Raw genomic sequence first — 21,738 nt, forward strand, 5'->3', positions numbered from 1 at the left:
GAATGACAGGCCGCGGTCTCACTGGGATACATTTTTTACCCACGAACAGACTTTGACTGCCGATTACTACATCAACAACACATTAGAGAAAGAAGTAAAGCCTGTCCTTCACAGTAAAAATGTGAATGAAGCAACAGACAAGCGAAAATTGTTCAGTTCCAATCGCCACATGACGTTCGTCCAAGACGGGGCGCCAGCACACGCAGCCAAGGCCACCCAAGCATGGTGCAAAAAAAACCTGCCAAATTTTATAGAGAAAAAATGCTGGCCCCCAAATTCCCTAGATATCAACCCTGTGGAGAATCTTTGGAGCACAATGGATGAAGTTGTCTATTAAGACCCAACTCCTAAAGCATGAAGGATCTGAAAAGACGGCTCAAACAAGCCTGGAAGGAAATCCCGCTCTCCACGGTACATGACGTATCCCACTCCATGCCGCAACGGCTTCGGAGCGTGATAACAAACAAAGAAGGGCATGCCGGATACTGACTTTCCGAATATATGTACTCAGTAAAGCAATAAACGTCTTTAAGAAATATCATGCAGAAGTGTAGTTTCGATCAAAAGTTGTCGCATGTCGCATGTCGCATGTAATAAGAGGAACGAACTTTTGGGACACCCTGTATACCAGGTCATCGGCTCATAAAAGATACCTGAGAAGGGAAACCAAAGAGTTAAAAGGGGGCTAGAAAGTCGATGATTTTGCTATAAATCAGTAAATACCGTATTTACTAGATTAAACGCCGCCAATGGAAGCAAAATTACTAATAGCAGCCATACCCAGTCAGAAGAATGCAGCATTTGTTCGAGGATTATAAGACAAAATGGAACCTGTGCGGTACTTGGTAATCGGCTATAATTACAAGTCGGCAGACAATTACGATTCTATCTCGGCCAAAAAAGCGAGACACTGGAACTTGAGAGTTGTTTCTGTTTTAAATGAGATTCAATATGATTTACCTTAATTGTTGTCGGTGATTTTAGAAATATCATTTTGACATACACGTCGCCCTTAAATATGTTTTAATCCTTAATAAATCAACTGGTCAATTGCAGCTATGACCACTGTCAAAAATGTTGATCGTCGCTTTTTGTGCATAAAAAGCTGTGTATTTTATTTATTTGAACTGCTTGCTGCTATGTGTCGGTTTTAATTCTGTAGTAGGCAGGAGTCCGTCGATTTTGTATCATTCATGATTTATTTAGGTAATCTCCCTTTCCATTTAAACTTTTGCTACTTTCCATACGCTTTGACTTCAACTCAGTTGCATTCAACTTCATGTTCTGGCTTTTCCAACCTTTAGATTTTACAGATGCGCCGCAGTATTTAAGCAAAGCTAAGAACGAAGCTGTCGTGGTTGCACCATGGTAGGTTAATATTCTACCGTGACGTATTGGCTTTTAGCCGGCTCGGTTTTAGTGCAAAGGAGGCCGGCGGGGGGGGGGGAAGAGGTATTCAAACGAAATATTGTCACTCTTCCCTTACAAGTCCATACCCCTACCTTCACTGTATTCTATATACTGAAAAGGCACCTTTGTATTGTATGTTCAGCAAAAACCGCATCTTTTCGCTTAACCTTAATATAGACTTTTATTGGGGAAAAAGCGCCAGTTTCCAGTTCCTTCTGGACTCGTTCACTCAGCCTCCCCACCCTACCCTACAGCTCGGTCACTAGACTAACTGAAGAGTGCGCTGTTAGTAGTCTAGCTAAAAGTCACAGAAAATAGTAAACAGTTGCTTTACTGATAGTATATTCTTAACAATAGCTTGGCTGAACAAGAATCCTGTTCTCTCATTTCCAAAATGATATTTCCTTTCAGCAAGGGGATATTTCCTACCAATTCAGTAGTAAATACGAACAAATCAGAAAAGTTGTGGTTTTTGTTTAGATCTATAGTTTCAGTTTGTCCCATTTTAATGCCGTCTTTTGTGCTAACTTGTCGTGTTGTCTCGTCAGGAAAATCTGTCCAAACACCAATGTAGCAGATGCCGATCACATACCGGTCTATGGGTCTATATATCCAACTGCCGAAGACATCATCGATGATACAAACCGTGAAAACAACTGTATGTCACTTAAATTATTGTAGTTCATTTTTGTAGATAGAATTTATTTTGTGGGAAGAACTCGCATGTGAGTTCTCTGTATAAGTTGAATGGCATTTTGAAAATAGGTTGATCGTGGGCAATTTGTTATATTAGAAACGAGAAGGGGACTGGAGCCGAAATGTAGGAGGGAGCGCACCGGTCAGCTATTGGCCGGTTTTTTCCTCAATCCCTAGTAACAGTCCCAGAAGTCATTGCGAAAGACAGCCCAGCGTGGTTTCCTTCTCGTCGAGGAAAGTTGTCGTAAAAAATGTCCATGCGACAATCGCGAAAGGTAGTATGGGATACGATCAATTCACTGTTCCTGACACTGTAGCTGTCGAACCTACTTTTGTTACTTTCCTTCAGCCATCGTAAACATATGTCCATGGCCTCTCGTGCCATTCCCTCAAATTTCTTTGAAGAACAGTGAACTCAAGATCACCCACAATACCTTTCGGGATTGTCGCGTACACTTTTTCCGACAACCTTTCTCGAAATAGCTGCATTAAGTGGTGAATAAATGTGAGGGCATTCTGTGATTACCCTGAGGGAGTAAAATATTGCACAGGCATTTATATGTTAAGCCTCCACTAAAAAAAAAAACAAAATGTTTTGGTTCAGCATTTTCGGCACACACAAAATGGATTGGCTAAACGAGCGAACAGTTTTTGTCTAAACATGGAACAGAGTGAGCCCACATGATGTTTTTTGCACATTAGTGCTGCGATTGTGCTGTCTACTGCTTGGTTTCTGATTGGCTGATATTTCTCCCTTGCACTTGCTTTGCTGGCACAGTTCGCTAAACGATCAAACATTTGTTAGTAACGCAAACTGTTCGATAAAATTTTTTTTTTTGTCTTCATGTTGAGTGATATTTTCAAGATTGCTGATAATTTGCTTGATTGAGAAGACGCTTGCCTTACGAACGACATTACTGTTTCGGTGTTAACTCTACTGAACATCCAAATACGTTTATCATATTTCGCGTTACTGTTGTTGTGAACAAGAACTTGTAAATAGAGTAATCAATTTTGCCCTGCAGGTCAATTTCTGCCACGCTATGGGCTAAATGTTTGGAAAACCTCTATTAAGTGGTCAACCTCAGTGTTTTTTTCCGGCCAAGTTGATAAGCGTTCCTCGTGATTTGTTAAGTTTGCCTATCCGGTAACAGAAAATAGCAGGGCGGGATCAACGGTTATGACTTAGGGCTGGTCCATTGCAGATGCAACGTTTGTTTCTGTGGTAAATGGTGTTGTCTGGGGGAAGAAGGGGGAAGTGTATTTGAAGTAAGAAAGGAAGCGTAGGGACGTATATGAACAATACATGAAGCTACAGTAAGTGGTTTCTATTTTTTTCTAGGTGATAGGGCAAAACTGAAACACTTGCTCTTTGATGCAAATCTAACCAAGGAGGCAGCTGCTAAGCACTGGGAAACTAAGTGAGTTTAGTGACTCCAGTCACCTGTTAACAACACCTTGTAGCTGATTGGTTCACCAGGGTAGATAGGGTGTTCCCAAGGCAGCGACTCATATAAATGACCATGTGTGCCTTAAGCGCACTTCCCTGTTACAATGGAACCTCGATTTAACGAAGTGCCAAGGGAGTGGGAAAATTTGTTCGTTATATCGAAAACCTCGATTTAACGAATTTTTGGGAAAACAAGCAAAATGTTCGTTAAATCGGTGTATAGCTAATGATTAATTTCTAAAGCCCAGTATTTCCGGGTCTGAACAATTTCTGTAATAAAGATCTGTATACAAAGCTATTGTCCCAGTTCAGAGCTGTACATAGCTACCACACTAGAAACACAAGAAAAACTACTGTACACATAAATTTTATCCCCGTTGTTCTGTTTCGCATTCATCTTTAGCTATCTTTCGGTCACATGTTTGACATTTATTCGTTATATCGAGTTATATTTTACGTTCGCGTTTCTGGATTATGTTCGTTATAACGAGGATCTCGTTAAATCGAGGTTCCACTGTAACATTAAATGCTCTTCAATACAGTGTATTTTGTCTTAAGAAAATAAGAACCTATTACGAAGTGGAGGAGGGTCTTAACGGCCAAAACGTTTAAGGGAAAGCATAAAACCTTAAAAGGGACTTCCAGAGTAATGGGGGTTGGGGGGCAAAGCTAATAAACCCTCAATGAGGAAGTATGGATATCCCCTGCATCACAGTACAGATTTTAAAATATTCTGCTGTTTGCAGGGATGGAATAGAAGATATATTTGTGGCAACGCATGGAGGAATCATGAGGTGGCTAAATTCCAGGTATGTTCTTGGATAAGAATTGGGCTTGTCTGGAAATTACTTAACTGTTGCAGCTTATATTGTTAAACGCCAGTCAGTCAGAATTCTGTCCTCCCTTAGTAGTTAGTCAGTACACACGGACAAAAACAGACGGAAGACTGACGGAACAGGAGATTATACAGAAACAAGTACATTGCATAAGAGAATTCCCTTGTGCACTGGTACATCAAGATACAACCTCAAGACATCACCGGATTCGTTGAGAGAATGATGGGAGATGTTAAGATCATGCCGGGTTGTACCATCTAGTCTGCGAGCAAGCTGTCCGTTTTGGGGATATCGTTAGGAGTCACAGCAGCTCACTCGCGCGTTGTCGCGTGTCTTCGCTCGCCATCCGAAATGGGGGGCTTGCTTGCAGGCTAAATACAGTCTCCTGTATTGTTTTTCATTACAAGCCAGGATTACTTACGGTGTGTACAGCAAAGTTGTGAGAACGGATGAGAGCCGGTCCAACAGCCTCAACATATCGAAAGCAATAGCCAAAATGTGTTGTGATAATGTTGTGACAAAAGTTGTACGGGTTTAAAATCTGCACAACATCACGATCTCTCAACAGTGTTCTATGGGGAAGAGGGGGTGTCAAACAGAATGTGAGAATGTTATGACTATTCTCCTCTTCAGAAACAGGAGACTGGACGGAGTTTACTTTCGCAAAGACTTTTGGGGCTGTTACTAGGGACAGAGAAAAAAATTGGCCAATAGCTGATTGGCGCGTCTCCAGAAATGATCCCACAAACAATTGCGGGACACATTTCGTCTCCAGTTCCCTTTTCATTTTTCGTTCCCTAAGTGGCGATTGGGTAGCCTGTACACAGACGTTGTTTTATTTCAATAAATCCCCTGCGGTTTATATTTTATCACCCGCGCTCGACGGACTTTGAAGAGAAAATAAAGGGTCTGTGAGCAGGCTACGTATTGGGGATATTACATCTGTAACATGAATTTGCATGTAATTGTGATTAAACTGTTACATGTTACACCAGGAGCCTACAGAGCGTTTTCACTCACATGGCCAGCATCTATGCAAATTCATTGGAAACAAAGAAAGCGTTTGTATAAGAAAAGAGTTCAATTCCCACAGGATTGTCTTGGTACACCAACATGGCCGCCGTTTCATTGTTTTGGAACACCAATATGGCCGCCGTGAGGTCGTGTGAAAACGCTCTATAATTACATCTAAGCACCTTCTTATTAGAAATCATGAAAAGGCCCTTAATGCAGCTTGCCATTCACGTGGTACAAAACCGCCATGCTGAAACGCAAAAGTCGTACTGGGGCAAGACCAGCAAAAGGCATACATAATTTTAACTAGTAATGTCCTGTGTTTTTCTTGTCCCAGTGCGACTTTTGCGTCCCAGCATGGTAGTTTTGTACCACGAGAATGGCAAGCTGCAAAGGTCCTATTATACCAAACGACTTCTGTTGTCTATGTTATCTTTACAGCAATATTACATTGCCACGATATTACACTAAAAAACAGTTTTACAGACAAGCAGTTCAGTATGCAGACAAAGCTGATGACGTGGACAAAACGATCATTGTTTTCTCTGCTCCTTACAGAGCACATGGTAAGAAAACAGACATAATCATACGTTGGGAATGCAAAAAACATTTCTAGTTGTTCCACCGTAGAACCTGAAGATATTAAAAATACTTTTGCTGGTTGTGTAGGGGGGAAATGACAGCAAAAGTATACGTTTGTATTTTCGGGAAGAATCCAGAAGGTTTTAGGACAGGGTTTGTACAGGTTATGGAAGAATTTCATTTTATAGGCCTGAAAAGTCATGGAATTTACTTGTGGGTCATGGAAAATCGTGGAAAATTTTAAAAAAGTATTGTCTGGTGGATTAGTTACTGCAGATGGCAAAGCAAGGACGATGTGAGTTAGAGAGAATTCATTAAACATCGCGAACGGTACACACTTTGATGGACACCAGAGTTTTTCTGTTGAACTGTTTAAAGTTAAAAAATACCTTAAGACAAGAATAGTTTTGAAAATTTTTGAAAGTGACAGCGTAACCTGAGGTCATGGAAAAATTCATGGAAAGTCATGGATTTTAAAGAGCTTAAAAGGGTACTAACCCTGTGGTACCTGATTTGTTTTTCTTTGATCTTGTGTCCGGAGATTTTGAATCCGGTATCTAAAGTGAATACTTCATATTTCATATGAATGTTCTCGGATTTACTGAGGGATGTTCGCCTGTGAATCCAAATATTTTAAATGTAACAAATCCGGGAACATTTTTGATCCAGAAAAATCTCCTTTTGTGTAAAGAGCCTGCGCCGGAGTGTTTCTTCTCCAGACTTGACAGGGACATCACGACAACTTGGGGATTGAACTGAAGGTCCGTGGAAATCGCTTTATCCGCACAATTCATGAGAGATGAGAGCACATCTCCGGGCCAGCATCACGTGTTCCTTTACTCTTCTTTGAAATGAGAGTAGCCTGGGACCAGGCTCCTCTCCTTAGTGGGAAAGTGGGTAAAAAAGGCGTGCAGCTCTTCCTCCTCCCCAGTCCCTAGCTTGGCTCGCCTTGCTCGTCAATTTTTTTTTTCGGAGGAGCCTGGTTCCAGCGTGGTGTAAATATGAGAGGCCGGTGGATAAATGCAGTAGACGAGGCCAAAAGTTTGATGTCGCTATCTAGTGACACGATGATTATAGAATGACCTGAGTAGAGATCGAGGGAAATGTGAAAAAAAGTTTTTGTAAGCTTTTCTGTGTTGCTGTGAAACACCCACCCACTAGTATTACTGAACTCCTTCTGCTAGCAGTGTTTCTCATTACGGTTTTACTTTTGTGTTGTAGATTACCAAAGTGATGTCAACGAATCTGTCACGATAACCGCAAGTGCTCCTATCATTATTTCAGACAAAAACAACAACAACAAAGTTGTAGCTGCAGGTGAGTTGGACTGAGGCTTCGAATGTTGTGGGTCGGGTGAGAGCGTGATATGCTTCTAACCCAGTACGGGTTGAGTGAGTGTGTCTGAGAGTTCGAGCTGAAGGGTCCCTTTACTTCAGGTAACTTTTCTTGCTGTCAACTGGACTACACCATAAACTTGGCCTTCAACAATAATGTCACAGTCAAGTCTGCTTCTTGACAAAATATTGGTGGAGCCTAGTTTTTTACATTTGCGGTTAAAAGTCTATATACCGTAAACCATTCTCAATCCTTCGTAACAAGAACGCTGAGCGGAACCATTGCAGCCGTCTGTCTACAGTGTTGATTAAGTGATGCATAAACTTATTTAACAATTAATGAATGAGGCTGAGTATCTTATGAAGAATTATGCAGATCGAGGAAAGTGTTTTCCACCAAGGCCGAAGGCCGAGGCGGATAACAGCCTCCGCGATTTACGAAGGAGTCCTAAGTGGAGATAGCTGTAACGATGCGCACCAAACGTCAGGTTTCGAATATTTTTATGGTGAGAAATTGACTATATCAACTACGGAAATTGTTTGCTGTTAACAGCGTCAGTAGGGCTTACAACCCAGTCTAGAACAACTTTTGTCTGTCCTTGAAAATGCTCACCCTACAATTGTGAGGCTCTCAGTCTGTCTTAAAATGTGGTCGGCTTAGTAAGATGCCCACGTGACTATTTCTTTCTGCTGGGATATTACGCTTGTTGATTGGCGCTGGCCATTTACAACGTAAATTTGAGTGCTTTCACTTTCATTAAGAAACATGAGATATTACTTCATTACCGTTGTTGGATTCATACATTAACAATGGGGTGAGCATCTCAGTGCCATCTGTCGTTTCCCGTGATGCATGCCTAGCCTGCTATTATCGTAAAGACTACTTGAGATGCATTTTAAGATGGGATGGCTTTGCAAATCTGGCACCTAATCTTGTCTCTTCCTTTGTGCCACGCCGTAACTATAACTTCAAGAAGGCTTTGGAATATACAACTGATTTATTTTGCTATCTCTTGACTAAGGTTTATTATTAAGCCATAAACTAAATTAGAAAGTTTATCCTTTGGATAAAATGTTTCCTTTCTTTTCAAAGAAGTAGTATTTATATCATTCTCAAGTCCTAGGCAAAGCAATACTTAAATAACAACTAAACACATTCGCATAATTTGCTACTTTATGTAGTATTGATAGTGGTGTTACGATGATGCCGAAACCGACGTCGACTGTTTACGCTCTTATTTATTGTTTCTTTTTCGCTAAATCACTGTTGATAAAAAACGAGATATGTTTCCAGTTTATTTTTTGACAAACCAAGTGTATACAGTACAGTATTTCTGCCGTTGGCTTTTTTGTGTGTAATTTAATTCTTTCTTTGTTAACAGTGGTTGGAATGCACGTAAAAGAGAAGACTTTCACAGAAAAGTTATTCGACGCTGTTGGAAGGGTAAGAGACGCAGTTTACCAAGAACAAAACAGGGCTCGCAAATTTTGGCGAGCTTCATAATATTGCGGCCTTGGAACGCATAATTTACTGTAATTCGTGTAAAGACTTCTCTTTACCCGAGTGGAAGGGGGGGGGGGGTACTTAGGTTAATTTTTGCTGGGTATGTGCCGCTGGCCTCTTAGAGCCCCTACCCCATTATAGTCTATTCTGTGGCCAATTATAGACCCCATCTTAGCCACTTTCCGGCAAATATGTAATTTTTCGCGATCCCAAATTAGTCACTTTCTATTTTTATGAATTGACCCATTTTTTGGATTGAATGAAGAACACTTTACTTTTCATCTACAATACAAACATTCTGGTACGTTCGCTAAGTAAACCGTAAATATGAAGAACTGTCTTACCCCAAAGGATCCAAAAATCTGCCACCCCATTCTAGTAACTCTATTGAAAATACGACCCCATTTTAGTCAATCCAGTCGTGAAAATGCGACCCCATCCAGCGGCACATCCTCATTAGCGTCTTATAAGGAAGTACCCCGCCCCCCGGGCCTCTTCACAACGGCCACTTCCTTTTGTTCCGGCGGACAGTCCATACATTGACTCTTGTTTAACTCTCTCTGCAACGGCAACGGCCACTAAAGCGTGTCCCCAACTGCCAAAATAACCTCTCGACAATGGCCAGTTTTTTCAGCGACTGATGAAAGTCAAGAGTGGTCATGATATTTGATCGGTATGGCGCGTTAATGATCAATCGTGGCAAGCGTATTTTGATTGTGTTCCATTTATAAAATAATGCTGCAGTAAGCATGAATCGTCTACGATACTTAAGGCGAATATTGCGTACCTTACTCGTTTTGTTATGTTAGCATTTTGATGTAAAGCATTATTCAAGTGTTTTGTGTATTTTATCTCTGTATAATTACTATATATGATTGGGTTACCATCATGGGATACCCTGAGCATGAACTCAGCATAATATGTCGTACGTACTCCTTAAAATGAAAAAAAATGTCATATTACCCCCCTACCTTCTCATAACGGCCACTTTTTTCTGTCCTAAGGTGGATGTTGTGGGAAGGTTCGAAGAGATTACTCGAAATGAACTTAGTAGAATACGAGTTAGGCAATATTTGTGAAATGTTGGCCCCAGTTGGCAGTGGCGGCGTGGCCAAGCAGTTCATTAGAGCGCTGGACTTGCAATTCGAAGGCCCTGAGTTCAAGTCCCCCCCTGACCGCCAGCTTGATTTGTTCTCGGTAGTCCCGAGTTCAACTCCTTAAGGTGGCTGAACACAGTTTTACGGGCAGTCAGCGGGAACTCGCGTGAGACCGCGCGTGTTTTGGACAAACAAACATGGCGGCGAAAAAAAGCAATGGTATACAAAAAGACGATTTCTCAAAATGTACTCATTAAAAGTTTGTAATATTTGGCAGAATTTTTACTTTTATCGTATTTTAAATAATGAGAACTTTAAAATGGATGTTGAACGGACGAATTTTGTGACACATGTAATAATGAAAGTACAATTATATTATTGATTATCTAAAAACCAGTCTGTTAAAATTTGGTCAAATAAGTTTCAAATGGTAATGATTAACTATAATTAGCTGTGTGCAAATTGATTGGAAAATCTAATGAGTGAATTTGATGTAAACTGAGCAAACGTGAAATTTAAAGGTTGTATTCAGTCGTTCATGTTGCCATGGAAGCTACGAAAACGTCAAATTTTATCTGTCAATCAAAATCTTTCATCAGTATATTTTTCACTTGCCAAGTTTCAGCCTGTGAGCTGCAACCTTTCTCTTGCCATGATTTGGCGATGACATATACTCACAAACTGCCAAAACTGTGTAAAGCCACATTAAGGCCACGCTTGGAAATAGCCAGTTGGTTTGCCTCTGGACAGTTGGGATTCATAACAATGCTAAGTTAGATTTAAATTATTTGTTTCAGTCATTGGCTCGGCCCCACTAGTATTACTGCTGTAAATGCTGCTTATGAAACCTTTAAAATGACATGGAATAGAGTTAGGCCGTTATCAAAGCCAGAACTTAGAACGGCCGGTTTGTACAGGAAATAGGCTTTTCTCGATCACTGCCGAGCATATACTATTTAGGATAGGACTGATCTGACTGCAAAGATCTGATAAGTAGTGGAATTCTCTTTATGACTGGACTGATCTGACCTGCCAATTCTGGCTTGTTCTAAAAAAGTAGTTTTATGAACTGAGTTGAAGTATATAACCCACTGCAAAGGAATTCCAAAGGCGACATTTCGAGTGCGTGCTTCTCGGCGGGGCGCTGCAAGAGGTTGTGGGTTTTGTGTGCGTTTGTATATCGACTTGTGGCTAGTTTTTGTTCAACATTTTTAACACGTAAATTTATGTTGTCGTTTTTCATTTTTACAGGAGAACTGCAACATCTCAGATGTAAGTGTTTCAACTCTGAGTTTGTGATGGAAAATCGCATTATCCTATTTGTTAATGCCCTCGTTATGCGGTATATTTGTAAAACGACTTGTGATGTTCATGAAACAAGAAATGTTCGGTTTTCCACCTTTAAATTTGTCTTTTCAATAAAATTTATAAAGTCAGTGGTATCTTTGGTTACTTCCTAGAAAGATAGATATGCTCCTCTTTCTGAAAAAAGATAATGACGGTCCATGTTGTTAGTCGGTTAATATTTTTCCTGTCGGTAGTCGGTAATTTTTTTCCCGTTTTGTGGGTAGTCAGTAACATTTTTCGCCTTTTGTTTCTAGTCGGTTTCAAATACCTACAACAATAAACAAAGCTTGTAGTGACTTTTAGTATTAAGTTCAGAATTTATACATGGCAGTGAGAATCAACTTACATTGTTTTACTTTTTTTGGTTTTTAGTTTAAGATCCACAATTTTTGTATTTGTGTTTCAGGAACGTTACTGTCGTTTTATCGACGATGATGGCTTTGTGGTGGCGTCAAATGTCAATGATGAATCTGAGGTATAAATGAGAAAGTCACGGCCCACAAACAAAACAGGAGTTAATACGTTTCCAGAACAGCGGCGAAAACATCACTTAAAAAGTGACCTCGTGTTCTTTGAAACTTCAGCCCGATTATCCCAACTCACCCTGTTTGTCATGATTGTAAGGGAAATTGCCTGGAGCTGAATTCCTATTCAAGTTTAGAAGGAGAAAGGAAAATTCATCGTCGTGTGTTGAAATTTTAGGTGGTAGTGAAAGGAGCGGCAAGAAAATGTACCAAAAAGTGTAATATACTTGCAAGTTTGTTGTTCTAATCTAAACCTTATTGCTTTTTTCACGTTCTCGTTGCTGTCGCTGTCATGGCCTCGTAGCATCTTAAACTCCATAATTACAACCTCCCGATCCCCTGAACATTCAGCTCAACAGGGAGCAGCCATTTTTTTTTTTTATCAGCGAGTTTAATTTACGTTAAGGCTAGTGTAGTTTACACTAAAACTTTTGAGACTCCCTGCGATAATAATGATACCCCCCCCTCTCCCCCACACACTATTCAGTTTCATGGATAGGAGTACATGTATTTCCTACGCAGCAAGATAAGAAATCCTTTTTTTGTGGGAAGCACAATTTGTTCTGCTTAGTTTGTATTTTGTGTCAACCGACGATTATGCAGTAGAAACTGGGTACACTGGAAAATCAGTTTTCTTTTTGTTTTAACATCAGGTCGGTAAGTTCTTGGGCACGCTTGAAGGAGGAGGAACCGTCATGAGAACATTTATCAACAGATCTCAGTTTGAAAAGTTAGTTTTGGTTTGCTTTTTATTGTTAATTTTACTGACTGAAAAGCAGCTTTGGGATTTAACATCTTAAATAGACTTTTCCACGGTTTTTTCAACTATGAACCGGGATCAGTTAAAGAAAAGCCGTCGACACCACTGGAAAGAGCCCCATTAGTAAAATTGCCAAGTTTGAAATAGCTTCGTCTAAAGTGAGCGACGATATAGCATCGCGAAATTGCTAAAATATGGTGGGTGGCAGGGGGGGGGGGGCGCAAGTTTGTACCCCCCCCCCACCCCGCCACCCACCATACAAACGTCTCTAAAATTTAGCGACTTTGAGGAGTTATATCTTCGTCAGTTTTCTACAAATCACTTTTAAAATTGGCAGTTTTACTCACTTTAAGGCGTTATATTTCCAGCGGAGGCGACGGATTTTCCGTCACTTGTCCATGTCAAAATGCAGAACAGAGAGTTAAAATCAGAACAATGTCATGGTCAGTGCACTTAAAGACAGCTTGACCGGCCTGTCAGCCTTTAGCTGGATTTTTTTTCTAGGGAATCCTAAGCTTGTCGGTCGGGCTTATATGTAGCATGTAGCAGTCGCCTTCCGCCAGTCAGTTGAAGGACTGCACTCCATTGTGTGTAAGGCGACTAAGGCTGGGACCGACACTAAGTTTCCTCTCACAGAGGTTTCCCCTTGATAGAAAGTCAAATAAAATGACTGAAGAACGGCAGGAATTAATTTCACTAGATGTGTCCGTTTTAGGGAGCTGTGCGTCTTATAGAGATATCCCTCGTTAGCAGAGAGTTAGCTAGCTATGGCAGTACGCTTCTACTCAGAGATAATTATTCATGCAGGGCTGGGGATGTTCTTGTTTTATGCAGGTTAACTTTTAATAGTACACAAGAAGAGTGCAAAAAACCAGAGGAAAAGACTTCAAATGCCAGGACACTTTTGAATGTAAGGCCAAACAAAGGGATGAAACAAATAATTGCAAAATAATACGGCATCATGGTAAATGGTACGTGGGGAAGACAAAACGCAAGGCTCGTGTCACCCCTAGTACTCCTTCAAAAGCCGTCGAAGTTAATTTTAGATTTCAGGGGAACTTGAAAAGCTCTTGAAAAGAAAGTGCTCTAAAACTTCTTGAAAAAAACCAGCACAAACCCTGTATCAGCGGCTTTTTTTGAAACGGACATACTATTGTGCACGTGGTTTTCCTGTTGTGTGGTAACTTTTGGTATACTGACCTCTTTGTTTTCTGATTTGTGTAGCCTCTCTTTGCGGTGACATCATACGTTCAGTTCTGGACGCAGACTGTGTTCTGGTAAGTAACTCAGTATTTTTATGAGACTTTATTGTCACGATGCAGATCTCTGTCCGTTCGACAGTGTAATAAGCAATGCAGCCTCGTAATAGCCAATGAAAAAATGTTGGCCTTCACAAAACAGTCACACAGTGTGATTTGACACGGGCGAGTGGGAAAAAATGGGTGGAAGTTAAATTGCCCGCCAAATTTGCCGCCCGCTTCGCGTGGTGACGCTGCCACTAAGAAAGAACCCCGGACATAACAAGCCCGCAAGCTTCGCAGGCTAACACGACATCGACTCAGTCTCAAATCAGGCGTGGTCTCACGCGTAACCCAAATGGGGTGAATTCTTTAGGGTAGTACCCGCTGAAAGAAACAGATAAAAGTAAATTATCTGAATACTGATGTAACATTTATTGTTTTTATGTTTACAGGTCGCTGGCGCAGTTCAATATTTACAGTCTCTTTTCTCGTGGAGGTGTAGGTAAGTTGTTTTTTGATTCAATAAGTTAACGGTTTGATATATTTGTGGATCTTAAGGCCCGTTTAATCCCCCATATTACACTCTGTTTGACCCCCAAATTTTGCGCAAGTTATTGTTGTCAAATGCTCTTGGGAATGTGCAGTTTCCACTGAAGCATTTAGCCTGCGTAGCAGGCGCCAGTTTTTTGAGGGCGAAGAGAGGGGAGGGAAGGGGAAATACTCGAGAAGGACTGTTCCTAAGATAAAAAAAAGGTAATTTTGTTTCCCGGGGAGCAAGGAATGGGGCAGTGGTGAGAGCGCTCGGGTTTAAATCCCGGCTTCAACTTCATATTTGGGTTGAGTTTGTTGTTGGTTCTTTCCCTTGCTCCGAGAGGTTTCTCTCCGGGTACTCCGGTTTTCCCCTCTGCTCAAAAACCAACAGTTCCAAATTCCAATTTGGCCAGGAATCAGGTAGATGAAGAACCACTTTGTGGATGTGCTATCTCCAAATCTTTATTTATTTATTTAAAGTCGACGAGGGACCAGTTAATATATATATATATAATGTATATATATATATATATATATATTTATATATATATATATATATATACACCCGTTTTCAAAAAGGTTTTCATACAGAGAGATATATAGATAGATATATACTTTTGTTCTCTTGCACGTGCGCCCGTGTGCATTTTTCACTTGTTATTGTCCAACTTGTGAAAAACTCGGTTCAACGATAAATTTTTTCGTCGTCGGTTTTTTTTTTTTCAACTTGACATGTCGTTTTGAGTTTTTTTTAGAAAAATACATGCGCCCTGCGATACAAATTTGCAATGGCGAATTATATAGCTGATTTTGGGAATGAGGAAAACATCCCGCGAAGCAGCCGATCCTCGAGTTATACGGCGTCACCGAATTGGTAGGCCAAATGCCATGGCATCTGTAGCAAGTAACGAAGCATTTTTATTGATGGAGTGTATTAAAAAATGCGCTGTCCAGGGGCGTGCTAAAGAGAAACTGTAAACTAACTTGAAAGCATTTTTGGCCGAGAGTTTATTCTGTCTTCAATGAAACGTTGCCTTACAGGCCGTGATTTTACACGAAAAAAAGGTGAGAAATTAAGATATATGACCAGCTCATCATGGTTATGATAAAGTCCACTTCTATGAACCTCGTCCACGTCTAAGTCCGCTTTAATCAACTGCTATAATATTGTTGCTCCTTCCCACATATCCAATATGGCCATCAACCGTCATATCTTCCTTCTCAGCGGTTTCGAAAACACATTTTTTTTTTCATTTCATCTGCTTTTTTCCCCTTATCCTGTAACGACAACAATTATATGACCTACAAGTGACCGAATTCCTTATTCTTTAATTTTCAAGAGAATGCAAATCAAGAGAATTGCAGACAATATTCGTGCATTATTTTTTTTAATTGACAAATTGGAACAAAGAACCTGACGAAAAGAAAAATTATTGTTGAACCAAGTTTTTTCACAAGTTGGACAACAACAAGTGTAAATGCACACGGGCGCACGTGCAAGGAAACAAAAGTATATATCTATCTATATATCTCTCGATATGAAAACCTTTTTGAAAACGGGTGTATATATATATATATATATATATATATATATATATATATATACCGCTCCTTAATTGTTGAGCACTGTTCTGGATCCAACGGTGAATTACCTGGATTTGTTTATATATATATATATATATATATATATATATATATATATATATATATATATATATATATATATATATATATATATATATATATATATATATATATATATATATATAACTAACCTAAATTACAGCAACTACAAATACACTAAAAGTTAAAAATACAACAAGATTAAAAAATTGTTTAGAAAAGCTAAAATAATAATAATAATAATAATAAAAATAGACACTTATATAGCGCGGTATCGACTAATTGCTCAAAGCGCTGTACAATAACATGGTAAGAAACCAGAGTTAAAAACTATTATGAGATAAAATAGAATTAAATACAGCTACTAAAATCAAACATCCTAGGCTAATTTAAATAAGTATGTCTTCAACTGCGTCCTGAACTGGTCGATAGATGTAACACCCCTGAGTTTAGGGGGCAATTGGTTCCATAACCTAGGAACAGCTGCGGAAAAAGCCCCATCATCATACGTCTTTAACCTAGTCCTAGGTACGGCTAGAAAATTCTGGGAACTAGAACGAAGTAATCGTGGACCATTAGTGTACAGTCGACTCTCTCTTAACGGACACCGCTAGAAGACGGACACTTCTGTAAAACGGACACCTAGAGTTGGTCCCTGCCTTTCTTTACTCCTTTTATTTGACTCTATATAAGACGGACACCTCTCTAAGACGGACACTTAGTGCCGGTCCCAAAGGTGTCCGTCTTGGAGAGAGTTGACTGTAGCGTAAAAGTTCGGATATTTAAGTTGGTGCCAAGCCATTTAGACATTTGTAAACTAAGAGTAAAATTTTGAAATGTATGCGATAATTTAGCGGTAACCAATGAAGTTTGAACAGGATAGGAGTGATATTGTCAAACCGCTTAGATAATGTAACAATGCGTGCAGCAGTGTTTTGTATCAATCTTAACCTGTTTTACAGGTGTTTAGGAAGACCATATAACAAAGAGTTACAGTTATCGAGTTTAGAGCTAATAAACGCATGTACTAAAATTTGAGAGGCATCGTCACTTAAGTACTTCCTGATCTTAGCTATGTTCCTTAAATGATACTGACAGGAAACGCAGATTTTGTTAACGTGGCCGGTTAAATCAAGACTGATCTATAATGACCCCAGATTGTGGGCGGAAAGTTTGGGTTGGATCTTCTCGTCAACCACTTGGATAAACTCTAGAGAAGGCCTGCAACGAAATTTTGAGCTGATGAGAACAAGTTCAGTTTTGTCCTGATTGAATTTAAGACCATTGTTCACCATCCAACAATCAATGTCGTTTACACAGCATTCGACACGACGCTTAGCCAAAGAGAGATCACAGCTACAGTCAGTTCTAAAAGATATATACAGCTGGGTATCATCATTGTATAAATGATACTGTAACTTGTGGAACTTGATGATATCAGCAATGGGTGGTGTATTGAGGAGATAATGAAGAGGGCCCAGAACAGATCCCTGGGGTACACCGCGGTCTACAGAGCGCTGTGTTGACCTACAGTCATTGACCCGAACAAACTGCGTGCGCGACGTCAGGTATGACTCAAACCATGCAACTGCAGCACCGTTTACTCCAAAGCGATCGCGCAATCTTGATAACAATATCGAGTGATCAACCGTGTCGAAGGCAGCTGACAAATCCAATAAAAGAAGTATAACAGACTCATTGTTGTCAATAACACACAGGATGTCATTCTGGACCCTTACTAAAGCTGTCTCGGTGGAGTGAAAGTTCTTATATGCAGACTGAAACGTCTCATCTAAGTGGTGCGCCATGACGTGATCTGTGAGTTTTACGGCAACTGCCTTTTCAACAAGCTTCGAAAATGCGTTGAAAAGCTAAACTAATACAAAAACTTAACAAGTAACTAAAAAACTTTTGATCTATGTAATTCCAAAATACGAGTTTTAAAAATCACAACTGACTTAGAATCCTTCATTTCACTTGCAATATTATTAAAAAGTCTAGATCCATTAAAATAAAAAGACTTCCTTGCCGTCTCCTTTCTGACTTTGGGGAGCAGCAAGTTGTGCCCACTTCCCCTCGTGTTGTGGATTGTTCTAAAAACCTTAAATAATCTTTAAAAGGTAGACGAAGAACCACTTTTAAAGCCCTTGAAGAAAAAAGTCAATGTGTATGTTGTAGTTGATTTTTATCTTAGGTAATTTTTCTTTTTCTTCTTTTTTTGGGTATAGTAATGTATGCTAATGAAGATAAAAAATTAACTACAACGTAAATAATATTGAGCTCATGCCGTCAACATTCGCGGACAACAGTTCACGGTTACCCTTTGACGTCATACATTTTGCACTGTTGCCCGCTCAGAGACTTGGCGGGAAAAAGTTTAATAAAATCATGGGACTTCCACCAAGTAACCAATAAGAGTGCATTATTAAGGGAAAGATTCCAGCTACATAACAATGAAACACTTTCTTTCATTCGCAGCCATGGCTGAAGGGCAACAGCAACAGGACATGATCCCATGCTCTCAAGAACTTCAATTTTATAAAGGTTATTGGGAAAAAGAAGGGCAAGGTACAGTAGCTTGTGAGCTGGGTTTTAATTTTTTTTTAATATTTTGAAGAGAGAAAGAAGCCACTGACCAAACGTTGATTGCAGTCGGTAGGGATTCCGCATTACTAAGGACGCTTTACGCTTTCGTTTGTAAACAAGCTCTCCATTTTATTATTCTCCCACTCGCGTGATGTCAGATCCAAAATACACAGCTGTCTCGTTACATTACGAGTAGTCCCCCATTTTTCCTCAGAGATAGTAGAGCGAGCGAAACGCGAGCGGGCGTGAAAATCACCCCACGCGAGAAAGGCGTGTTGCCTTTTCTCGCGTGGGATGATTTTCACGCGCGCTCGCGTTTCGCTCGCTCTACTATCCCTGAAGACAAATGCGGGACTACTCGAAGTCTACTTTCTCGTAGGACGCTACTTCGTGGCTGCATTGATGTGAAGAGTGAAGCCCAAGGTTCTATATTCAGTAATGCCGCAATTATGACACACTCGAACTGTTGGCTTGTGTTGGCTTCAATAGAAGTTTTTATTAGCTTTTGGGCCAAATTTTGTTTGTTTTGTGGTAATGGACTCTTCTGTTAAACAAAGACAAGTTTTACTTGGTACAAAGCACAAATGTGCAGCTTATTTATAGTTATTTGGAAAAACCACTGAGTTCTCCGCCAAATCGACCTTGCACAATTCCAGATAGGTCAGGTTTCTTTTCCGGTAACTTAATGTCAAATCGATGTTGCAGATTTCTTTCTTTTTCGTAAGGTTTAGTAGTTCTTTTTTCAGAGAACTTTTTGTTTTCAAATTTAACTCTTCCGGTGCGGCCCTGTCGTTGTGTTTGTTATTAAACGCACAACATACTGCTTTTCCGTAAGTCGTTTTACAGTAATGTTGCAAAACAAATTGCATGTTTTTGTCCGTTACCGTAGCTTGAGCAATCATTGCGCATTGTACTTGTTTCAGAGTAGTAATTACGTATTAACTGTCGATATCCTCTTGAAAAAGCCCCTTTTCAGTTCTTGTGGTGCGCGCAATTGGTACCTGTTCCCTTATGCGTATGAAGACTGATCATTAATATGACATTCTTCTAGTAAATAAAACAGTTAGGTAAAATATCCAGTATAACAAACATAACGAAAAAAAGAACACTGGACGTGTAACCTGAAGGCCCCGAGTTTAAGTCCTCTGGCAGCCACGCTTGTAACATAGCCAACTTGTTCGCCTCCCTCCAGTTGGGATTCCTAGCCATGTTATGTTCTATTTGAATTATTTGGGTTATTATCCCTGAAAAGCCCCATAAGGGAGAGGATAACAAAGGATAAGTATTAAAAAATCCATGGCGAATAATTTATTTGCTTTAGCAGGTTGTTCTCAAGGCCTTTTGCCAAACGATTGTTCGGCATTGGGTGTTTCGAATAACACGGCAATGAGAATAAAACAATGGAAAAAAAACTGCGAAACTGTGTGATCTCTAACGGTTTTATGGCCTAATCAGTCATTGTCTAGATTTAGCTAAACCCTAAAACTGAACCTATCCCGGTATCCATAACAATCACCTTTCCATAGCAATTACGTTAGTTGTGAGGAAGATCGATCGTGTAAGGTACTAGTCTTGTGTGTTGTGTTTTTTCCCTGCAAATAAACTATACCATGGCACCAGTCTTCGTTCGCGGTCCCTGCTGTGTTTTCCCGTTCCTCATTGTTCTTCATCATCCTTTTCTTTTACGCTAGGAAATATTTATAAGATACTTTTCTTCATGCAGGGCTAGTCATGAATTCTAGCGTCACTCAAGACTTCTTATAATATGACAACTTCAACCGCTTATTTAACTCTCTTCTTTTCAGATACGGTTAAGTGTCAAGTTAATCCTGGTTGCTCATGGTAAGAAAAATCATGGATTAGCGTATTGGTTTACAACAACAGCTTTTATTTTTGAATTGAATGGATGCTGATCTTTGATTTTTCGCATTCCGGCTGCGTTAATACTATATTTTATAGTCTTTTCAGAGAACATTGTTAAGCTTTTTTATAGTTATTTTTGAGTGGTGACACTCTGGCTTGAGTTTCATCCTTAAAATTAGCCTGAGATCATGCCCTCTCCCTATTATCCCTTTATGTCTCTCACGGGAAGATGGCATGATACATTTGTTTGTCGGATCACATGTAAAAAAGCCAGAATCTGGACTTTTTTCTGATTGGATAGGAAACAATACGGATGATTTGCGCCGTTCCGATTGGCCAAAATGCCGCCATCCGTTAGTTGTTGTTGATTTCAGTCTGCATTTTTGCTTGCGTAATGAGCAGTGAATACGCACGCGAGTTCGTTATGAAATTTCTGCCGACTGAGTTTTCTTGAATTTGAAGGATGCCTAAATAGAAATTTCATCCATTGAAATATTTTCCATCCCATCGTATACTTAAAATTCACCGATCATTTGAATGCAATTTGATACCGGCTACAAGTTACAGAAGCGACAAACGGGTTCACTTTTCAAATAATTCATGAATGGAATCTTGACCTGGTTTGACTGTAATTCGTCCTTCACAAACCTGCGAATTATTCTGAGCGATCTTCGTTTTCACAACACCTTTCAGGTGCTTTAGCCTAATTTTTTTTTCCACTGCTTTCGGTACAGTACGAAGTCAACGAGCTTTAACCAGTAAAGTCTTTATTATTTGTAGCTGTTAAAAAGGTACGGCAGCTCCAGCTAGCAGTATTTCATCACAAAAACAACACATTTAAATTTTTTTTTAGGAAGCGCCATCTGAACATGGACATACTTTTAAAAAAATTTTCTGTTCCCTAGCTAAAATTGATTTCAAAAGAGACATTCGCGCCAAATTTGATTCCCTTATGGTAAACGCTTATTGGCTAATAACATGACAGGTCAAGCAGACGTTAGATTATGTAAATTAGGGGGCGGTTGACGGCTTGTTAAATAAATGTATCAGGCGTTATTTTTTTCCCCTCGAGCCAAAGAAGCAAAGAAGCAAAGAAGCAAAAAATAAAAAAAATAACGCCTGATCTCAGGTTACCTTAAAATAAGTTGCTAGAGCCCGGTGGGAGCAAGACAGCAACATGGCCGTAGGTTAAGACCCCGGACCCCTGTCACCACAAGCTGGACTTGGTTTTTAGTGGTCCCAGTTTAGCTCCTCGACCTACTTGCTGCGTCAATAAACTACTGGATTTGATCGTTTGAATTATTTGTGTTTACTTGCCTTGTGCGTCTGTAAACTAGCTA

At 39.9% G+C, this 21,738-nt stretch overlaps 1 protein-coding gene across 2 annotated transcripts in view; it reads left to right on the plus strand.

The window, feature by feature from the left end:
* The window catches only part of LOC140948769 (voltage-dependent calcium channel subunit alpha-2/delta-1-like), a 55,145-nt gene that overhangs the window by 29,068 nt on the left and 4,339 nt on the right, over positions 1-21,738 (plus strand). For both annotated transcript variants that reach the window (XM_073398035.1, XM_073398036.1), the window contains 15 exons: positions 1,305-1,368; positions 1,959-2,068; positions 3,449-3,527; positions 4,303-4,365; positions 5,848-5,972; positions 7,210-7,305; positions 8,705-8,766; positions 11,175-11,195; positions 11,677-11,745; positions 12,448-12,524; positions 13,389-13,464; positions 13,779-13,831; positions 14,248-14,297; positions 18,428-18,517; positions 20,341-20,377. In XM_073398035.1, the coding sequence (XP_073254136.1) occupies positions 1,305-1,368; positions 1,959-2,068; positions 3,449-3,527; positions 4,303-4,365; positions 5,848-5,972; positions 7,210-7,305; positions 8,705-8,766; positions 11,175-11,195; positions 11,677-11,745; positions 12,448-12,524; positions 13,389-13,464; positions 13,779-13,831; positions 14,248-14,297; positions 18,428-18,517; positions 20,341-20,377 (1,072 nt within the window). The remainder of the gene's footprint in view (positions 1-1,304; positions 1,369-1,958; positions 2,069-3,448; positions 3,528-4,302; positions 4,366-5,847; positions 5,973-7,209; positions 7,306-8,704; positions 8,767-11,174; positions 11,196-11,676; positions 11,746-12,447; positions 12,525-13,388; positions 13,465-13,778; positions 13,832-14,247; positions 14,298-18,427; positions 18,518-20,340; positions 20,378-21,738) is intronic.

This window comes from Porites lutea, chromosome 9, assembly GCF_958299795.1.
Source record: "Porites lutea chromosome 9, jaPorLute2.1, whole genome shotgun sequence".
NCBI classification, from domain to species: Eukaryota; Metazoa; Cnidaria; class Anthozoa; order Scleractinia; family Poritidae; genus Porites; species Porites lutea.